Source organism: Xiphias gladius, chromosome 1 (assembly GCF_016859285.1).
Source record: "Xiphias gladius isolate SHS-SW01 ecotype Sanya breed wild chromosome 1, ASM1685928v1, whole genome shotgun sequence".
NCBI classification, from domain to species: domain Eukaryota; kingdom Metazoa; phylum Chordata; class Actinopteri; order Istiophoriformes; family Xiphiidae; genus Xiphias; species Xiphias gladius.
Window position 1 is genome coordinate 10,694,689 of NC_053400.1, and position 21,610 is coordinate 10,716,298.

The window sequence follows — 21,610 nt, forward strand, 5'->3', positions numbered from 1 at the left end:
AGGGATGGGAAAAGTCGATATTTGTCACTGAGCTCCTTTCAGCTTTCACCTCGTGATCAGAGGCATCATTTAGACAAAGAACAAAAGACGGCAAATATTTTGGGAAGGAGTGAAAAAAAAGGGGTCTGTGTAGTGAGTTGCAAGACTGAAACTGAGTGGGGCGGTGCGCCAAAAGAGCCCGTTGGTGTAGGCTACAGTTTGCAGTGCATAGCAGCCGAGATCTATGAATACAGATCAGGGGAGATGTGAGGGAATTTTACAGCAGGTATTGTCTGTCATTCACCCCGTCTGTCTGTGTGATCACTGCCTCCTCGGCGGTTGTTTCATCTTCCAATCTCTCAAACACTCATATTCAGACACACACACAACACACACACACACACACACACACACACACACACAAACATACTCCTCCCCCAACGCTACCAAAGGAGACCTGGTGCCGGGGTGTGCCCTTGCCAAAAAGTGACAGGTGTTCCAATAGGAAATCCGAAAATCAAAGGGCCATTATTCCTATTATACGTTATGATACCCTGCTTATGTCTGGCTTTGTATAAGTTACTGACATCTGGATTTGACTGAGAATACAGGAACACACATATTGTGGGTTGTGATATTAAGTTTCGCCATGACATGAAAATTTTAACATTTTAATGTTTCGTGTTCATGTTTAATTTTTTTTTTTTTTTTCTCACAATGGGTAGAAATAGTACGCCAGTTGTGCGTCTGCATAGCCGGGAGCCCTTTAACACACACTGTGAATGTTATGCCTGCAGTGAACACAGATTTTACAGCAAAACGCAGAGTTGCATATATGCAGTGACTTGAATCATTCACTCCCTCTATCATTTGAGAGCATCGCTGCTGAGCAGAACCTTGCTATATCTCTGCAACACATCATACACCGCCTCCCAGGGAGCGCGAACATGTGGATAAGATGGCCGATCAACACTAAAAGTGAAACACTGAACGAAGGGGTGGACATTTCACAAGCAGTCTCTACACAGTCAGTTTGCCTGAACAAGTTTTTGCTTTTGCATGGCAGTGTCAGTGTTGATTCCAGGAGAGCCAAACACACATAAAGCTGCCCCGACTGTTCAATCATGGTGCTCTGCAAATGGGAGCGGGGCCTTCAGTCTCAATCAGCTAAGTGTAGCAGGCAGCTGTTGTGTGGCGGATGGAGTGTGTCGTTAATTCTGTAAATATAGCTTCCCTCATGTGTCTGAGAATCACCCAGTCAGGCCACATTTAGGCCAGATAAGCAACAGCTTTGCCAATGTCTGTTAAACTGGGCAAAACTGCGAATGACTCAACAGAGCAGAGAGGAAATTTAAATGCGCCTTTTGAGAAATTTCATTTTTCCTTTCAAAGGACACAATTCATGGTTGCTGACTTTACTACAAGGTTCTCAAACGCAAAGGAAAACGAAGCAGCATTTTGGACAAATAGTTATTGTTATCTGTTCATGTTCCAGTTGTAACTCATTTATAACTCATTTATTCAAACTGAACAACAATGAGAAAAATAAGTGCTGTGCTCTTTCAGGGGCAGCCCAGCATTCAAACTGATGGTTTAGCACTTGTATTGTTCTTTAAAGTTGGAGCAGAGAGGCAACAACATTCTGGCTCTTCTTTTATGGGCTATCAGTAATCTTTTTCTGACACATTATTTGCTGGGCTGGAGGAAAATAGGGAGCAGCACGGTCAGTGGTTCACCACAAAGACTTCTGGGAGCTGGCGAGGGCAGTGTGCGTGGGCGATGCATCCACCCTGGGACCCTGCCAGCATGTCTTTTTGACCAGGCTGCTGGAGCACTAAGGGCCAGCGACCAAACTGCACACAGTCTCTGGGAAAAACACACAGAAGCAATTAGATGACATGACAGTCGTGAAGATGACAATTCTTTGGCAGATCAAGCTGGGTTCGGTTTTATTCACAACTGCGTTCAGCACGATCCTGTGTGATTTAGTGGCTTGCTGCTAAATTAACATACTTGAGAGATGATTGCACCACATCATGAAATACTAAAATAACTTTTTTATTTTGTTTTTTTTTAGTAAGTATAATCTGTCATGTCTTACATAAAAGTTTTCATTGCACCACAGATTTCTTTTTTTTAAGCTTCACTATTATTCTCTTTTACATTTCTCCCTGATGCTGCTATTTTTCCCTTGATGGCCATCTTGCTGGTGTGAAGAGTTTTACAACCATACTCCCTCTGAATACAGCACAGCTAAGGCTTTTGGGGAAATTAAATAACCTGAGGATTGAGCTACTTTAGGAAGCCCAATTAACATATTTGCCTCTAGAGGAAAATATTGCCTGAAGTTGAATGGACGGTAATTTTACGCATGGATTTTTCCATCCTAATTCTCAGAGCTTTGAATAATCCGCAGAATTTGTTTTACAGAACAAGGGGTTTTAACATTCTGCAGTGAAGCTGAGGTGGTTGAATTTTTTGAGAACTGTGTGTCAAAACAAATAACACAGCTTTTCAAAGGGCTGCATGTTCTTGCTTTGTTAATTGAACATGACTCAGTGATTTAATCCAGTAAAGTCATTTGTTTTGACTTTAATGTGCTCATGTATCTTTCCCAGAGAAAGATCCAAGTATGTAAAGATAAAACATGTTTGTGCCCTGAATGTTACAGAAGCCATGTTTGGCCACTATGATTTCGGACAAAATTCCAGTGGGGATAATTTGGTCAAGCCTGAAATGCGTTACACTTCAAAAATGCTCTGCAAAGCTCCAAAGTTAGAGCTTTTAATTACCTCTGTGTTGCCTTTTCTCATCCTCCTCTACACGCACATAAAAGGGGCAACAAATCCCAGTTCCAATCTTAGCGCACCTCCTCCAACTCTATGTCAAAATCCCACCCTGCACAAAAATCAAAATCTGACAAAGTTGGGATAACCCATATTACTTCTCATTAGTGGGTAACCTAATGCACGCTGACAAGTCCAACGGTTGCTGTGGTCAGCTGCTGATGCCTCCAAGTGGCCCAGCCCTCTGCGAAACAGGCTGACCAGACGCTGAAGTAGTCCCAGTGTCTAGTCTAGTGTGGCTTAGCATGGACCCCATTTGCGCTGTCGCGTCTATGCCCAAACCAAAAGGGACTGTTAAAAAAGGGCTTTAAGTCTCCAACGGCAGTGGCTGACATCCACTGTTACAGATCATTAAGGCTCCATAGCCTCTCTCTCTCCAGCCTCAAACACACCAGTGGAGTCATTAAAGGCAATGTGTAATTAAAGATGGAGTAAACAAAGGCTTTTCCCCAGGTCTTTTATTTCTCCCTCAACCATGTGTGTATCTCTCTCTCATTTTCATACATGCTTTCTCTTTCTCTCCCTCCCTCCATTTCTCTCTTCCTCTCTGTGTCTGAGAGAGAGAGTTGACACATAAGAGAGGAAATTCTCATTGGCTCCCATGGTGGTGGCAGGCATGGACGAAGGCCCTCAGCCTAATTAGAAAACTAAATACTCTGAGTAATGCCTAACCCCTGGGAATACAACTGCCATATCTCTTACACATGTGATGTGGAAGGACCCGGAATGCCACTGGGGTGTCTCGCTGAAATATCCTGTGCTGTTCCCCTTTGCACAGCTGTCCACACAGACTCATGCACTTAAGACAGGCTCGCTTTCATAGTTAAAATAGAAATTTGTGTCCTAAGTGCTGCAACACAGCTAATGCTAAATATTTAATTCCCGTGGGTGCTAATTATGGTTGAGTACTGGCAACACGGATTCCCTTTTTTCACTCCACATAACAACTGTAAAAGCAATTTAAGCATTTTTCAATTAATTAAACACATAGTCTTCCAGTAACCTCTTGTCATTTTGCCCTCCAGGACCATAGCTAATTTGTGTAGAATAGAAAAGGGAAAGGGGAAGGGGTGGGGGTGGGTGCTGTTTTCATCTTCGCAAAATGCTCCTACAAAGGAATTAAAAGGGAAGACACATAATTTTCACGAGAGTTTAAAAAGATCACACTCTATCATTCTTTTTCAAAAACCCTGTAGTATTGTAAGTGTAGTTTTGAGTGTTATGAACCTACATATCAGATGAGTGTAACCACGAGCAACCAGCCCCCATTATGTTATCAAAGCTCTGAGAGATAGTCTGGCCACGAAGCTAATCCCTGATGTATTTTTAGTCACAACTGACTGATGAAGTGAAATTACTACATCAGTGATAAAATGGGGCTCTCTGAAAAGAATTTACAAGATCATGCAGCAACTAAGAGAGCTCTTTAAGCTAGTGCAAGTCTGCATGAACTTGTACAACAGTTGTGAAGTGCATGACAATATGGGGAAGATGACTAGTAGTGAAATTAAGATAAGGATGCATAATGCATCTATAATATGCTGAAATGATCATTTCCGCTTCAAAGTTCTGTTTCCATTGTGCCAGTGGTCCAGCTAAAAATATAAAGCAAATCTGCTTCCATTTATTCATAACTTAAATCAGTATTGGGGGGGGGGGGGGGGTAATAGGAGGAAAGCTAATCATTTTTTTGTGATTAAAAATAAGGACAAATTTGAAGGGAAAACTGTACTTAAATGGTTTATAGTATCAAACTTCAAATATTACACAAGCTCATATATATTAGCCTCTATTGTATGTGTGCCTTTGCGTGCATGTGTGACAGTTATTATAAATAAATTGACATGACTTGACTTGACTTAACTTATTAAGAGGGGTAGTGGCACATCCATCCTCTTATAAAGGCCCCTGTCATTGTGAGAGATCAGAAGCAGGCTGTGAAATCTAGCTAATAGTCATTATGGGATCCCGGTCCCTGCACATCCTACCTGCTTGCCAAGGCAGCTCCCTCATACTTCATATTTGCATTGTGTCATCTTATCAGCATTCACCCAGACAGTGGACAGATCACACGGCAGACTGACAGCCAGATCACTAATATTAGTAAATAGGACTGAGGGAGAGGAGGGTGAGGAGAATTAGACATCCTGCACCCTGCAAAAACACACAAAGAAATGATACAATGGCACAACCTTGTGACACTAAAAATAGCCAGAACAATATTATTTTTCTCCTGATGTAAAATTAATGTCCAGAGTCTTTGTAGATGGCCCTCGCGTGTGATGCCCCCCTCCTGTTCCGAGTGGCGAGGAAGGGTGAACTCTAAGAACCCTGTGTGCTCAGTCACTTCTGGGCCCATGCAGTCAATAAGGCTATTTCTGATCTCCGGATGGCTAGGGTTTCAAAGCCTGTTTAAATGGGCTCCCACAAAGCCGGAAGCACCAACCTCAGTCCTCTCCCTCCCTGTCTTTCTCACTCTCTTTCCTCCTCCACTCTTTCTCTAAATATTGAGAGGGAGCTCAGCTTGCCTACCCCCTTGGTAAAGAGAAGGGGAAGTTGGAGGGGGGGGGGGGGTCCTCCCCTTCATGCAGGGTGGTGAGGAAAGACAGGGAAGCGCAGGGTCAGGGCTCCCAGTGCTAAGCTGTGAAAGGCAAACGTTTGGCAGAGTAATTACACGCCGCACTGCTCTGGGAGTGATTAGTGATAGTTGTCTGTTCAAAGTGTTTGGAGCCACAGCCTTTATGGGCTACGCTTGCCTTCCCTTTGCCTAATGTTTAGATTGCATTTGCATCAGTAAGAGAGTTGCATGTGTCAACATAAACAGCGCGCCTATGAAGCTCACCAAGTGTGCACTTGCTTGTGTTTCACTGATGCTCGAAATATATTTTACTATAATATCCATGAAAGATTATTACATTATTGTGGAGCATATTTCAAAACTTATCTATTACGATTTTGTCAAGCCAACACTTGAGTTAGCCAGTATCATATATTAATTTTGCATTAAAGGGTCAAAACTGTTGAATTTATACATCCTCAAAAAATGTATGCTCTGAACATCTTTTGAAACCAACAACAACAACAAAAAAGCCCTTGATCTTTTGATACTGCTTTCAGGCTGTATTACTTAGACCCAATACTCTGACACCAAGCCTATGTAGCATATAATGGATAAAATGCCTCCACTTGGCACAACAAAATCCTCCCCACTCCCAGGTCAGATGACAATGCGGTGCATTGCAATCAACATGCTCAGGTGGTGCGGCTGGGGCTGCCAGGCTTTGATGTCCTCACTGTGTTGATGTTGGCTAACCATGCTGTCCCAGCACAGCCTGCAGATGTGCCTGCAAGCTGCAAGGTGAGCAGCAACACTCCTGAGTAGCGTGTCCAGTTGTAAAGAACACCCTGACAGAGGGTGTGGCGGGGGCAGGAAGGCGCGTAAACAGCAGAGCCAGACAGATACAAGGTAGAAGACATGAGGTATTAGGAAATGAATGACATTAGTATTGGGAATCTTTTGATGTCAATAGTCATTCTATCTGAATTAATTTCTTTCTTTGTTGAATGGAAACACATCCAATTATGTGACTCAGTTATTTATTCTTTTCTGGTGTTCCAAACAGAAATTAAATGTGCTCAATTTTTTTTTTTTTTTTTTTAAAGCACTGGCCCCTCTTTCTTGAGCTGCGTCCCTTTGAAAACCTAAGATACACTAGATTTTAATCCTATTGGCATCTTTTGGAGCATAAAAAATGCCTTACCAAATCAGAATCGTGTCTATCAAAGGAATGACAGTTACACACCGTCTCACACTAATCCCAACACAGGGGCCGTCTTTGACAAAGGCTGGAGAGTTGGGTGGCAAAGCAGAGCAGAAACAAACACTGCCGTGAACAGGGAAGGAAATACCTCAGGGACTTTCTGGGATTGGAAAAGAGGTAAAGCAGTACCTGTAGTCCAATCCCCTCCAAATCTGCACCAGGTGTCAGGCATTAAGGAGAGCATCTCCTCTTTGGCTTTCAACGTCTGGCTCAATCACCCAGGGCAGTGTGTCAGATGTTGGACAAAACGGATACTCTCGGAGAAGAAGAAGAAGAAGAAAGGAGGAGGAGGACGAAGCAGCTCTGGAGCTCAGCACAGTACAGAGAAGAAGATTCCTGACGGCAAAAGTAGAATCTGTACCATGTCTAATCGAAATGCCCTTTTGTGGGGGTAATTTCATTATTTTGCCACAATTCTCATCAGTTTGACATTTAAATATTCAATTACATGTGAAATTAGTCTACCGGGAATTCAGTATATTGAGAAGACTGCAGTAAGACAATAAAATACGGGAAGCAGAGCTGAACACTTTGGGTTTTAATGAGTTAAAATAGATTTAGAATAACATTACACTTTATCCCATTGAGATTTTCAGTTAACTACAAAGACAACTGAGCACTGACTATTCCCTGTGTGATAAAACAAAATAAGGAGTACACTATAGAATGCTTAGCTTCATATGAATATTACACTCTCAATCATAAACAAAAGGTCTAAACTGATCACCCGGCACCTTCGCCATTTCAAGCATGTAAGAATCTTGCCCATGCAACTGTCCAGAAACAAAACTGTAGCAGCGGAATACTTCAGTACCTAGAGAGAGAAAGGAACATAGAGCGATGCTGGCATTGTTGTTGCCACAGATTATAGATGACACACCGAATAAAAGGGGCTAATTGTAAGATGTTTAAATGTATCAGAGGCATGGGAGAGGAAACTTAATACCTCCGCACGGGGAGATGGAGAATGCGACCGGGTATGTGCAGAATGCAGAGTGGCAGGGGGAGAGCGTCAATCTAAATTTCTAATACTGAGGATGTTTCCCATTTTGTGTTTATGAAACATGGCTGCCGGGACTACAAAGGTAAGGGGATACAGCATCAAAGTCTGCCCTGAGAAAAACAAAAAAGCAACAATGCTGTAGTGGAATGCACGACAGAACATAATACTCCACCTCCTCCTACTACTCTCCCCTAAGCACTCTCATTTGATTACAGTGTAGCAGGCCCCAAATCAACCCCTTAGTCCCATTTCTCACTCCCCGCTGGTGCTGTGAGTAGGAGGTAGAACACTACTTGCCAAAGCAGCCAGGGAGGAGAGGAGGAGAGGTGCCGTTGTGGAGGAGAATCCCTCATTTGGGGAACAAAAGAACATAGGAATAGGTAAGCCGAGGTGTCCACAGCAGGGGTGGAGAGGGGTTGCTGTCCCGAGTGTGGTGAGGGAGGCAGAGACGGCATGTCTGATGACTGCGAGGCAACATATCGTTTACAGACTCCCTCAGCAGAAGCCCCTCGCATGTCCGTCTCCAGCCACAGAGTTCGCTCTCTACTTAAGGCAACAAGAGTCAGGCTCAGCATTACAAGCCTATCAAAAGATACTTTTAATTATGCCCTGCTCTCCCGGGATCGCTTCTTCCGTGAACTCTGTGTTTCTTTGGCATGTGCACTTAGGAATGGCACGACCAGAAGCACGTGTTGTTTTCTCCCTCCAATTAAAGGGCATGTTGACAGATTAAGGCTGCTTCTGGTTTGTGCTCCACTAACGCATTTAGGGAAGATGATGAACATGGAGGGAGGAGGGGGGGGCTCGGAGAGAGAGAGAGAGAGAGAAGCTGATAGAAGGAGAAAGAGAAAGAGAAAAAGAGAAAGAACATGCACATGAACCCTAAGGGATTAATGTGTTTACATTACCTGGGCTGTGATCTATCACCAACCTCGTCAACTTCTATTATGCATCACATACATAAGCAAGCAACAGACCTGGGAGCCCCTGCAACTCACTCATACTATTTCAATTGGATTAAGTCAGTGCAAATATCTAGGGCACAGCTCCCACACTGTGGTTTTAGCATTCCGGTAGTCGTTTGATTTGTACGTTGTATCATTTTACCTTCATGACGGCATTGCAGGAGTACCTCCTACATGCCTCAAGAGCTTTTAAGTAGTATGGGACTTAGACGATTACCATATGGCACCTATAGCACCTTCAAAACAAACATGCTATTTAGCCATAGGTCTGGTTAGACAACAGTCAGGCACAGAAGCCCTCAGATCATGAATCATAATATACAGGTACACACAGTGAGAGGAAATAGGTAATGTTGAGTATGTGGATTCACCATCTGTGATATTCACTAACATGAGACTTATTTTGTCCAAGCTGCAGTAGCAGATCTGTATTATGTGTAAAACACACAGCTGGAGAGGTATGGCATCGCTGTATAAATGCTGACAGTGGAGTCTGCAGCAGGGCCCTTGAAAGCTCATATTCAAGCTCAGGCTTCATTATATCCAATCAATATTCGTTTAGTCACTGAGCCTATTGACTCATTTCTGAAATAATATTACAGGTCATTTGTCTTGTCATGGAGTAGGGAGAATTGTCCTTTTTATACCATCCCCCCATTTGGAAAAGGGGGTATGGGGTGAGTCTGGATATGCTCAATGGATACAACTGTAAATAAATATTTTTGATAAAACACTGAAAAATCAATGGGTGCTTCCTGTGATCCATCTCGAGCGCATCAATCTTCATCTGCGCAGCTGGCAGTGTGGTGCAGGAGGACGGCGTGGCAGTGAAAGAAGGGGGTAATCTTTGTCTGATACCCCTCATTTTGGAATCGCTTCTCATAATAGGGTCATCATTTCATCACTTAGCCAATCCAGAGCGCTGCCATTCAGCCTTGCGGGGATCATGAGGAGTAGGGAGAGGGGGGCCAAACGGGCCCCATCAGAAGTAAACCGAACACACACACACACGCACACACACACACACTCTCGCTCCATACATCTTCATTCAGGTCAATAAAAGAAGAAGAGGTCGCAAGAACAGAAAAGAGATCAGAAAATAGATCTCTCTCCTGAAAGCCAAATTGGCTCATTGTGCTTCATGTAAATTGTGTGGTTTTTAAAGTTAAATAAAATCATCATATCTGCATTGTGTATCAGGTCATGTGGGCAATGGTTGTGATATTTATCAGGTAAAACATTAATTATCTACATTAAATTATTTTAAACAGACAAAATAAGAACTTAGTGTTGTATTAGGACATATATGCATGTGTGTCCAATAATTACTACTTCCAAAGGTGAATAACGTTCATTTAATTGATGCCACAGTTAAGTTTAATCTGCAATTGTGTGTGTCTGGATGCCTGTGTGTCAGGGGGCTGAGGGGTGCATTTCACTGACTGCTTGGTGACATAAGACGACCTCCTCAACGTGGATCTGAACAAATTCAAAACACAGAAAAACAGTCAGTTTTTATTTTTAATACATCTGTGTGATAGACAACGTTGTATCAGCAGCATTAGCACTATAAAACACACAAAAAGGGCAGTAACAACTGATGTCATAGCTATCACATTTTAAAATGCATAAATAAAACGGGTACAATTACGACTCCAATAATAATTACTCTAATTATAATGGCTAATCATAGCTGTATAGGATGCCAGTTGTTTAGTCAAGTAGCATACAGCATATGTTTAATCATTTAATAACCCCACCTCTTCAAGAAAAAAAAATGCAAGGTCAAAAATAAATTACATCCATTATTTGCAGCAAATCTCCCCAAAGCATTTGGAGCGAAAACTGTTTTGAATTTCAATTGGCTTCCAAGTGGCAAAAGCCCTCAGCTAATACATCAAAGAAAAATTGGTGTCAACTAATCGGTTTAGGACACAGATTTAGAATGGTTAAAAACCCCATGAACACTTGAAGCATTTTTCTGTATACCGCTAAAGTCTTGGGAGCAGTACCGCTGACCTTGTGCGCTCCAGAAACCTGTCCGCCACGACATTAACCGACTGTTTAACTCACCCAGCCACGCAATTAGTCCGCCACAACTCATAATGTTGTGTAATAATAGCCCCTATATCCAATTTAGATTACACTTGCTCCCTAAGGCATTTTAAGTGGCATGCACCATCTTTCATTCACTTCTTCTTTGCTACGGAAAGCCCTTTTTCATGCGTCAAAGCCGAGGTCGTCCTCTTAGGGAAAAAAGAAAAGAAAGGGAAAAAGAAAAAAAAAAAAAGAATAAGCGATAAAGAAGAGGAAGAGACAAAGTTAGAAGCTGTGAAAACACCAGTCACAGATTTATGGATTCGGATCAGCACATTGCGTGGAGACAACCCACTTCTACGCACCTAGAAACAAAAAGGCGGTTTTCCACATCAGAGAAAGACGCATATGAGCAAAACTATACTCACCTACACCTCTTTCTCCACCAGTGCAGTGCTGAGGGGTGGTAGCAGTTGCCATAACCCTACTCCTATTATAGGCTCCGTGGTCTCAAATGATGGGTCCTCCTCCTGCTTCAGAGAACAGATCTCAACCCAAACGCATTAAGAGGGACACATGATACAGACCCTTCATCCCGGGTTCCCTCGGCTGCAAACTTTGTCGGCATCTTTTAAGCAATGAATAAATACTATACCTGATGCCATCGATTCTGCACGCAAGTCTCGTGCTCACACCGGCACGAAGGACTCTAAAATGTGGACGTTTGCTTTTATATCTCGGAATATACAGGACGGACGGTAATATCGCTATAGGAGGAATATAGGCCTGCCTCTGTCTCATAATGAGGCCGTGGTATGCTGCCCCCCCCCCCCCCCTACATCAGAAGTAGGGATGACAACTGTCACGACCAGCTACTGTCACTGTTGTAGCTGCTGTTATGACAAAAGTTCCAGTAATCAGCTGATTGTCCAAACACTGCAGGAGGCTGTGAAACTAGGTCTCATAGTATCGCTGTCATCTGATTAGGCTAGGTCGCTTTGTTTATCCATTCTTCTCTCTTTTCCCCCTCTCTCTCTCTCGCTCTCTCTCTCTCTCACACACACACACACACACACACACACAGAATGTGTGTGTTTTTTTTTTAGTTTTTTTTTTTTTTTAAGTCTGCGTCTGCTCCCACTGTACCGGCGTCATCATTCTTTGCTCTCTGGAGGTTTTCAGAGCGTAAAAAAAAAAAAAAAAACCCGTGAGTGTGTGCACACACTCTTTAGCAGCGCCTACAGCGATCCCTTTCGGCTCATCTGAGACTTGAACTGAAAAGTCAATCACCAGAATGCAAACAGCTTTTAGACGTTTGAAACACAGTTAAAAATAATTAGAATAGCCCACTAATATTTCTTGTAGCCGCGTTAGTTAGAGGTACAGTTATTTCTGAATAACCTATACATTTTAATATTTATTAGAATTTCTACTACTAGTACTAATAATAATAATAATGAAAATAATCATTTGTTTTTGTTTGCTTTTCTACCCATTGCATAACAGATATTTGGCAGGTGTCTAATGCCTGTTAAATATAAAAAGTAGCCAAGTTACGGATAAGAGTGACATATTAAATAAATCTCGGCTATCTAATATTTCAGCAAAGAAATATATCTGCGGTGATCGAATGAGATTACATCCACTGGTCCAGGCGGATTTAGCGGAGTTGGCACTAGTCTGTCCTGCCTCGAGGGTTCACGACTTTCTGAGAGCGCGTCTGGCCGGTTTATTCCAGGATCTATTACCAAAACTATTTAACCGTCGCCACAGTAAATCGTTCGAGCACAAGTGACGGCGCAGCCTAAAAATACGTCTACAATCACAACACACAAATGTCAGAAAGGAAAAGTTTTTTTTTTTTTTAAGTCTGCGTCTGCTCCCACTGTACCGGCGTCATCATTCTTTGCTCTCTGGAGGTTTTCAGAGCGTAAAAAAAAAAAAAAAAACCCGTGAGTGTGTGCACACACTCTTTAGCAGCGCCTACAGCGATCCCTTTCGGCTCATCTGAGACTTGAACTGAAAAGTCAATCACCAGAATGCAAACAGCTTTTAGACGTTTGAAACACAGTTAAAAATAATTAGAATAGCCCACTAATATTTCTTGTAGCCGCGTTAGTTAGAGGTACAGTTATTTCTGAATAACCTATACATTTTAATATTTATTAGAATTTCTACTACTACTACTACTAATAATAATAATGAAAATAATCATTTGTTTTTGTTTGCTTTTCTACCCATTGCATAACAGATATTTGGCAGGTGTCTAATGCCTGTTAAATATAAAAAGTAGCCAAGTTACGGATAAGAGTGACATATTAAATAAATCTCGGCTATCTAATATTTCAGCAAAGAAATATATCTGCGGTGATCGAATGAGATTACATCCACTGGTCCAGGCGGATTTAGCGGAGTTGGCACTAGTCTGTCCTGCCTCGAGGGTTCACGACTTTCTGAGAGCGCGTCTGGCCGGTTTATTCCAGGATCTATTACCAAAACTATTTAACCGTCGCCACAGTAAATCGTTCGAGCACAAGTGACGGCGCAGCCTAAAAATACGTCTACAATCACAACACACAAATGTCAGAAAGGAAAAGTTTTTTTTTTTTTTTGTTGGACAAACATAACTATTCGGTCGAGCGCTTTTTGCGCCATCTTACTTTTACTTTTCAACTGTCATATATCTTACCCATGCAACATTCGTCTGGCGTTAGAGAGTCGACGTGCACAATAGCAGTAATCCATTTGAAACTCCCACTGCGGATTTTAACACAAGGCGCACGGAGATCACGGAGCACCAGTCTGTTGATTTAACGCACGTATTTAAAATGACGACTTTTTTTTTTTTTTTTTTACGCACAAAGAAAGAATTACAAAAAGAGAGCACAGGAGAGGAGCGCCTTTTTAATTCCTGCCGGTATCTTGCAAGCCCGTATCCTGGCACACAACAGCCGATTTGCTATTGATCAAGTGTGAAAGTGACGGCTTCGTATTTGGAAAAAAAAAAAAAAAAAAAGAAGAAAGTTGGGAGTTGACAGACTCGCATGATGTTGCCATCCGAAGGGGGGCAGCCAGACGCACTTGAGACTTACTGCAACGAGTCTTGTTAAAGAGGAAAAAAAAATAGAGAAATAGAGAATGAGAAGGATTGTTAGTTAACGCGAGAGAAGGGAGGGGGTGAGGAAGAAACAGGAGAGAGAGAGAGAGAGAGCGAGAGAGAGAGAGCATGGATTTGGGCAGGGCTGTGGTTACCCAACATAAGCTTGCCTTTTCCTTCGGTGACTACACCCCAAGAGGAGGAGCGTAGCGTGCAGCGTAGTAGGCGTCAGGATCCTCAATTTCCAACTTAGCATCTTGGCAGGACATTTTCCCAAGCAAAGCCCCCGTCCGACGGGTAAAAAAAAAAAACTTCTGCACGGGCATGAGAGCGACGGTGCAACTCAGATAAGGGAGCCACCGAAAAACCAAACGAGACAAAACATCTGACGGGCAGTGGCTGGCTGGCCGCGACCAAAACAATCGATCCAAAACCCAAGCCGATTTTTATTTAGTCACTTTTACTTTTTGCCTTCACCACTGTCATTTAGAAGGGGGGACAGGCAGCGGGTCTGCAGACACACGGCTCTATGCGCTCCGACAGCAGCGCATGAGAAAATAAAAGGGGGAAAGTGCGCAAGTTAAGTGGCTTACACTCTCCGGGCTCCAGCATGGCGTATCCTCAGGGCTACTTGTACCAGCCGTCCGCCTCTTTAGCCCTGTATTCATGCCCTGCGTACAGCACGAGCGTTATATCCGGACCCCGAACCGAGGAACTTGGGAGATCCTCTTCGGGATCTGCTTTTGCGCCCTATGCCGGATCTACTGCGTTCACCAGCGCCTCGCCGGGCTACAACTCCCACTTACCGTACAGTGCAGACGCGGCGGCCGCTGCCACATTCACCTCGTACGTGGTGAGTAAACTAAAGGTGATTATTCCGTGTAATGGAGAGCAGAAGCGAGGACATCAGCTCGTTATGGAAGCCTTAGGTGTCCGCTGTGTATTAGGAGCCCAGCGATTAGGAAGAAATGTGCGTCACCGATGAGTGCATGGATATAACATTGCAGGACGGCAGGTTCAGAGAGCGTGTTGTAATTTAACTGAGTAGTCTGCTATTATGTGGTCCTTGGGCAAAATGTAGTTTTTTATATGGAAGAGTGGACAAAGCCTTGCCGAAGCCTCTGCGCTCACGACTGACTGCAACGCGCCGTTTGAAGGCGATTTAGGTCACTGTATTTGTTCCTCGTCAATCTGTTAGTTGTGCGTGTTGATGGACTTAAATAGTGCAACTTCTCGAAGAGGGACAGAGTGACATTTTTCATTTACTTTCGCTGTACCCTCAGCGACTGGTCTCATGGCAACACGAGCAATTGACACAGACCGGTTCTGTGGGCCTAGTTACCACGAACGCTGATCCCATTGGAATAGGCGAAGGGACAGAATGTGGGGGCCCTCATGCACAGTGTCAAGACGGTATCATAACTGCAAATTATACAATTTTAATGGCGAGGATAAAAGGCAGCTGTAGGCTGGCGTCATGCAAATACTAATGAAAAATACATAGAAGCACAGCATCATCTTACAAATACGCAACAAAGTTCAAACAAACTCCATAAACATTAATGTCAAACTTGAGCTACTGGATTAAAGTCAGTGTATTCGTGTGTGTGTGTGTGTGTGCGTGCGTGTGTGTGTTTGCGCGCGCGCGCGCTCGCACGTCTATGCGTGTGCGCGTATGTGTGTGTTCATGTTGTGTGTTCAGTTCGGAGAAGGAATGTGACTGAACTTTTACACACTTTTTCATTTTTGCATTTTTATGACAGAGTTCTCCCTACGACCACACCACGGGTATGGCCGGCTCGATAGGATACCACCCTTACGCAGCACCCTTGGGCACCTACCCTTACGGCGACCCAGCGTACCGTAAAAACGCAACGCGGGACGCCACTGCTACCCTGAAGGCCTGGCTCAACGAGCACCGCAAGAACCCCTACCCCACCAAGGGGGAGAAGATCATGCTGGCCATCATCACCAAGATGACCCTCACCCAGGTGTCCACCTGGTTCGCCAACGCCAGGAGGAGGCTAAAGAAGGAGAACAAGATGACCTGGACCCCCCGGAACCGGAGCGAGGACGAGGAAGAGGACGAGAATATTGATTTGGAGAAAAATGACGACGACGAGCCAAGCAAGCCCACAGACAAGGGAGACTCCACAGACACAGAAGCAGGTCGGTGGTGCAGGGAAAAAAAGGCAAAAGAAAAAAAAAAAAAAAAGGAAAAAAAAAAATCATCAATTTTTCATCGCAGTCGTTTCCACTCATGGAGGAAAATTGATTGCTGGTTAATGGTGGTATATTATTTATAATGGGACAATTGCTTTAAATAATAATCACCTTGAAATCCCCTCGTTTGACTTCTCTGGTGCTGAAATTGCTGGTGACGCAAAGTGTTTAGCAGTCAATTTATCTTTAAATGCATAATAAGGATACAGCTGGTGTATTGCGCCGGGTATTCGGCTAAAAAAGACTGCCAGTGCATGATAGTTATATCCCCGTTTTTAACCGTTGTTAATGCTTATTATCACGACGACTGATGGGAAATAATATTTAATAGGGGAAATATATTTATAAATGATCCTAGTCAACGTACTGTATGTTCATACTTTAATTTGTACCACATTGTTCAAGCCTCTTTATGCTCTTTCAAAATTGTGGAGAGGAGTTCATTCACCTTTTTAGGCTGGCACACATCTTTATGAGGTCAATTTATAGCACACACAATAACTGTTTTTAAGGGAAACGTGCATAAGTAGCCCAGCTCGTTTTATAGGTCCGATTTCATTTGGCACTGGTGCTCGCTTGCCTCCCGATTACCTACAAACACAGGTTACAGTTTTCTCATTGTTTTAATGTTGGTCTGATTTGGTAGTAATTCTCTTCTTTATTTGTGCTCTAGATCATAAACTGCTGAACCCAGGGGACATAGGCTGTGACAGATTTAAAGAGGAGAGCCATGGCAAAGACCCGGATCCCCTTCTGAGCGACTCGGAGTTAAAAGACCAGGAGGAGCGGACTACAGACTTGCTGCCGGATTCCGCAAAACCAACCACTTCGTCTCCCTCGGCTGTTCCCCGGGGGAACCAGACCGTTGCGCAACAAGACAAGCCGTCAGATTTGAGCCACGCACCGGGTACGGTGACCAGCAACGTGACCTCTGTTATCCACTCGCCCCCTTCGGCCCCTAAACCCAAACTCTGGTCACTTGCGGAGATCGCCACGTCCTCAGACAAGTGTAAGGGCAGCGGCGAGGCGCCACAGGCTTGTCCCGGGTTGGGTCAGAGCGCGGTAATGGGCCCCGGCGCGTCTCCATCTCGGTCCTCCCCTCAGTGCCCGCTCCCCAACAGCACGGTCCTATCCAGGCCTCTGTACTACACCTCCCCTTTCTACCCGGGCTACACGAACTATGGTGGCAGCTTTGGACACCTTCACAGTAACCACGGCTCGGTAACCACGGGCTCCACGGCACATTTCAATGGATTAAACCAGACTGTGTTAAATAGAGCAGAGGCTTTGGTAAGGGAGAGCCAGAAAGTCAGAGGCCAAACGCAGGTAGATCTTTGTAAAGACTCCCCTTATGAACTAAAGAAAGGTATGTCAAACATTTAATACCTGATTATTTTCCACTCACCGAGGACTTTTATTTATTTTTTGTGGTTGCATAAAAAAAAGAAAAAGAATGATCAAGCAAATCCTAAGAACAGTTATTTTCTCAGTAAATGCTTATCTTCAAATTTTTAGTTTCTGAATGGTTAATCCTGAAATGTAACAAGAATGGTCTTAATCGCTGCAGCCGCCTGAGTCTATTTGTATTAAAGACTAACATGTATATTTAATGTAGCATTTTTGTATTTAAAATGGACAACACACTATCTTTGAAGTAAATTATGGAAAAAATGTATATACTTGTGCAGCGATTTTTTTTTTTTTTTTTTTTTTGGGGGGGGGGCAGTAGGAATTACCTGATGTGTGTCTCGAGCGTTCCAAGGCCAGTTGATCTATACTAAGTATTAATTCAATTTTGCACCGTGACAGATGTTTCAGTGGTAATTATCATTTCAAAATATTATGGTAGTGGGAGCTCCGATAGAGTGGAAAGAAAAGGCCTGCATTCCGTAAAAGGATGTTGGAATATCGAAACAATTAATGGGCTCAGTTTCGTTTTGGTTGGTGCAAACAGTCATGTTTGGTTTTTTTTTGTTGTTTTTTTTTTTTTGTTTGTTTTGTTTTGTTTTGGGTTTTTTGTTTTTGTTTTTTGTGAATGAAAAATCTTGGAAACAACGCGGGCGTATAGTTTGGTTATCTCCAGTTTATTTTCTCTTTAAAATACATCCAGGGCCTCCTTTTTTTCCCCTTTTACTTGCGCACGTTTCTAAACGTGGATATTGATATAATAACAACGCCGAGGCGCAGTCATTTAACCCAATTACCTATCGTGTTTTATGCAGAGCAATCAGGTGGTGAACTCCGGTAATGAGCTCGATTTTATGCCAAATTTAGACCTCATTACTATTTTCCAAGGCGTGGCAAAGCTGTTAGAAGGGACGCGACCATGCATTTAGAACATACTGCCCTATTATATATCATTAATGGAGAGTCTCTTTAATGGCGCGTTAGATATGAGACATTGCTGTTTGGAGAAAAGGGAGAATGCTGTGATGCGCACACACACACAGAGAGACAGACAGAAACACTGTGCAGCCGGTAGCCAGGCACTGTCCTCTAACTCTTCCAACTTCTGCAGGTAGGTGTCACACTTGCTCCTAAATTCAGGGCGACTCTTTGTTAATCCGTCACGGAAACCCATCCCTGATCAAATGGCCTGCTTAAAAAGAAGTGGAGCCAATGGGGCACACACAATGATCACAGTTATAATAAGGATTATAGCAATTTTGACAAGTGGATACACAAAAAGGCACGAATGACATACTTGACCGACATGAGGAACAAAAAACATAATGCTATTTCCCACTGACCCTCTGGAGATAAGAAAGGTGGCCTTTTTTCTTTGTTTTGTTTTGTTGTTTTTCCTCCTCATGGTTTATTGAAGTTGGAGCTATACATTCAAAGAAAGAAAATAGTATTGTCTTATCAAAAACAACGCCACTTTATTATTATTATTATTATTATTATTATTATTATTATTATTACGTTGAAGCCTCCTCAGTATTGGAACAGTTGTGGGCCACCAAACCTTAGTAGCATAGGCCTAATTATATATATATATATATATATATATATATATATATATATATATACCTTTTTAATTATTATTATTATTATTATTATTACTGTTATTATTATTATTATTAGTGCTGTTAGTGTTGACCTCCACTGAAGTGGGACAGCATGCTCTTATTTATGGCTGCCATTAATCTCTATAGTTTACTTTCCCCTTCTCCAGTTTGAAATCTCCCCTGGGGTTTATAAAATTCCCTCAGCCTTAATGTCCTCTATTCGGGCCCTCTATTTTAATCTGACAGAGTGTGCTGGAGCAGTGATTGCGACACATCAGCCGGCTAAATAGCATAATTATGTTTTTCTTTGCTGATCCCCGGGGGATTGAACTGTTCGATGCAATGTCCCCTAAGAGAGTATTAGAGTTTTATTAGAAATTGCTTTGTTTTCTCAGAATTGATTGAAGAAGTGCTGCTTCACGGGGACAATACACACACTATTCCTAAGGTTGCCAGTCGTCTGTGTGAGGCTAGGTAAATACTGTGACGCTTATATGTCAAGTAGGTTTTTCATGTTTTTGTGTGTGCCGGGGTGTTTGTGGCGGGGGGGGGGGTTCACCGCTGCTAGTCAAGCGCAGAGCCGGTAGAGAATGTCATTCCGATTAACTTTCAGGGTATAGAAATACTGCAGAACCAGATCCCGAACAGGGGGCAAGGCGTGATTAAACACCTGATTATTGAAATCGTTGAAAATATTTGACCACTTTTGGTCAAATGTGCTGTTTTACGAGAGAGACTATTTTTGATTTTTTGTTTTTTTTTCCAAGGATTTTCAAATTTACCATCCATCTTTGTCTCCCCCCACTGTTGTTGCTGATGTTGATCAAATCACACCCAGTGGGAGAGAAAACACAAGAGATCTTTGATGCTCAACTAGAGTCTGAATTAATCCTCTGCACTGTAATTGATTATATGGCCTATTATTATGATGATTATTATCATTATTATCATTCTATGTTCCTGCGGAAAAGGTTGGGGTTTAAAGTATTTTAAGTAGGTATATTATATTTTAACAGCATATATAAGTATATGGGGGGGGGGGGCAGCTTTGATGTCACTGTATTTCAGTTCATCATGTTCACTATAGGGCTGCGTTTGAAAAAAGGAGAAAAAGGAAGAATACTCTCACCAATTAAAAATATATATATTTGATCGTAGATTATACTCGTTCTATTTCTGGGCGTGATAAAAGCCAGTCAATTAACCCCAGATTACTTGAGGAAGCGGAAAGAGAGAATTTGCAGCCCTTCATCGGAGGCACGATAGCCTACAGGGGAGATCCTCTCCGCAACTTTATACAACTTGGTCCCCGGCTTCCCCTCCACTTGAATGGCGTGTCGGCTCATTGTTGGGATGGCTACAGTGTGAGAATACTAAGTAGGGGTGAAACCGTTCCCACGTGTGAAAATGGGGGAAAATAATCCGACAGGAGAAGAAGCAGAAGAGAAAAGAGGAGGATAAGGTCTGTACCCCTCACTCCGGCGTCGTTGTCCGGCGTTCAGAAGCAGATTCTGGGATGTCTGGAAAAAAAGGGAAAAAAGGTTTCTTTTTACCGTAGTCATATCAATTAAACGACGCCCCCCCCCCCAAAAAAATAAAATAAAATAAAAAAATAAAACTGAAAATAAAGGCCATGAAGTCAGAGGGCCGCGACTACCCGTTGGTTAAAATTGACTGAAATAATTACTAAATATCTCTGCTCAGCCCAGAAAAATAAAATGTATTTTTTCGTCAATTTAACTATTAACTAAACTATTTACGAATTAATGTGTCAAGAGTATGTGTATAATACGCCGAGTAGGCCTATCAATGATAATATGATAATAATAATAATGATAAATTAAAAAGCAGAACCCGACGGTAAAACTATTGGGATTCTTTGTCATCTATAGAAAACCAGCAACGGACTCTTTGCGGGCTACTCTGTCGCTGATTTCACTTTATTGGCGTCCATTGACTCTAAAAGTAAATACGACGTCTAGGTACGTACTTCCGTGTACTGGTGTCATGAGGGAGACTTCCAGTGGTTCCCGAAAACACTGCTGATATAAGGCCGATGGGCGACCATAGTAAGCCGTGGTTTCTTGCTCGTCTTCCACACTTTTGGGAGCGATGGGATTGACTGAAGGGAAAGTTGGGTCTGGCATCTGTGGCCCCGTATAATCCCTTTATTGCCGTCATCATCTGTGCAGCCTAGTGTGCAGGTTTATCAGAGGTAAAAGCCACGTAATCCGAAATTCACCCGCAACTCAATGTCGCCGTCCACTGTTTAAGTGCACGGGATATTTAGGCAACAAAAGCCGCGATATTGACGGTGTCAGATGAACCCACCTAAAAGCCCCCTTTCCCTCTGAAACGAGTCTACCCTCTAGTTAGGCTGCTATAAATATTCACGCCAGAATTCATGGCACGGGCTAAATTAAAGCCTGACTCTTTGAGAGGAAAGCACGCACGATGTCATTTTAAAAATGTGCAATTTCATTGTGTATATATTGAATGCTATTTGCCTGATAATCCATCTTTGATTTGACATCACACTAAAGGGACCTACTGCAAACTACAAGCCTAAAATGTCCGTAGTCTGGCAAGAGATGTGCTGGGGGGGGACTTTTGAGGAAACTTGGAGCT

The 21,610-nt window shown here is 42.8% G+C and overlaps 1 protein-coding gene across 3 annotated transcripts; it reads left to right on the forward strand.

Moving 5' to 3' along the window:
- The first annotated feature begins 13,727 nt into the window (after positions 1-13,727).
- Positions 13,728-17,607, forward strand: irx5a (iroquois homeobox 5a). Of its 3 annotated transcripts, none has more exons than XM_040146797.1 (3): positions 13,728-14,616; positions 15,512-15,917; positions 16,645-17,607. In XM_040146797.1, the coding sequence occupies exons 1-3, from the start codon at positions 14,359-14,361 to the stop codon at positions 17,352-17,354; spliced, it is 1,374 nt and encodes a 457-aa protein (XP_040002731.1). In that variant the 5' UTR covers positions 13,728-14,358; the 3' UTR covers positions 17,355-17,607. The 3 variants fall into 3 exon arrangements, with proteins under 3 accessions (XP_040002731.1, XP_040002809.1, XP_040002890.1); XM_040146875.1 differs by having other exon boundaries at positions 13,728-14,601; XM_040146956.1 differs by having other exon boundaries at positions 13,728-14,045.
- The last annotated feature ends 4,003 nt before the right edge of the window (positions 17,608-21,610 follow it).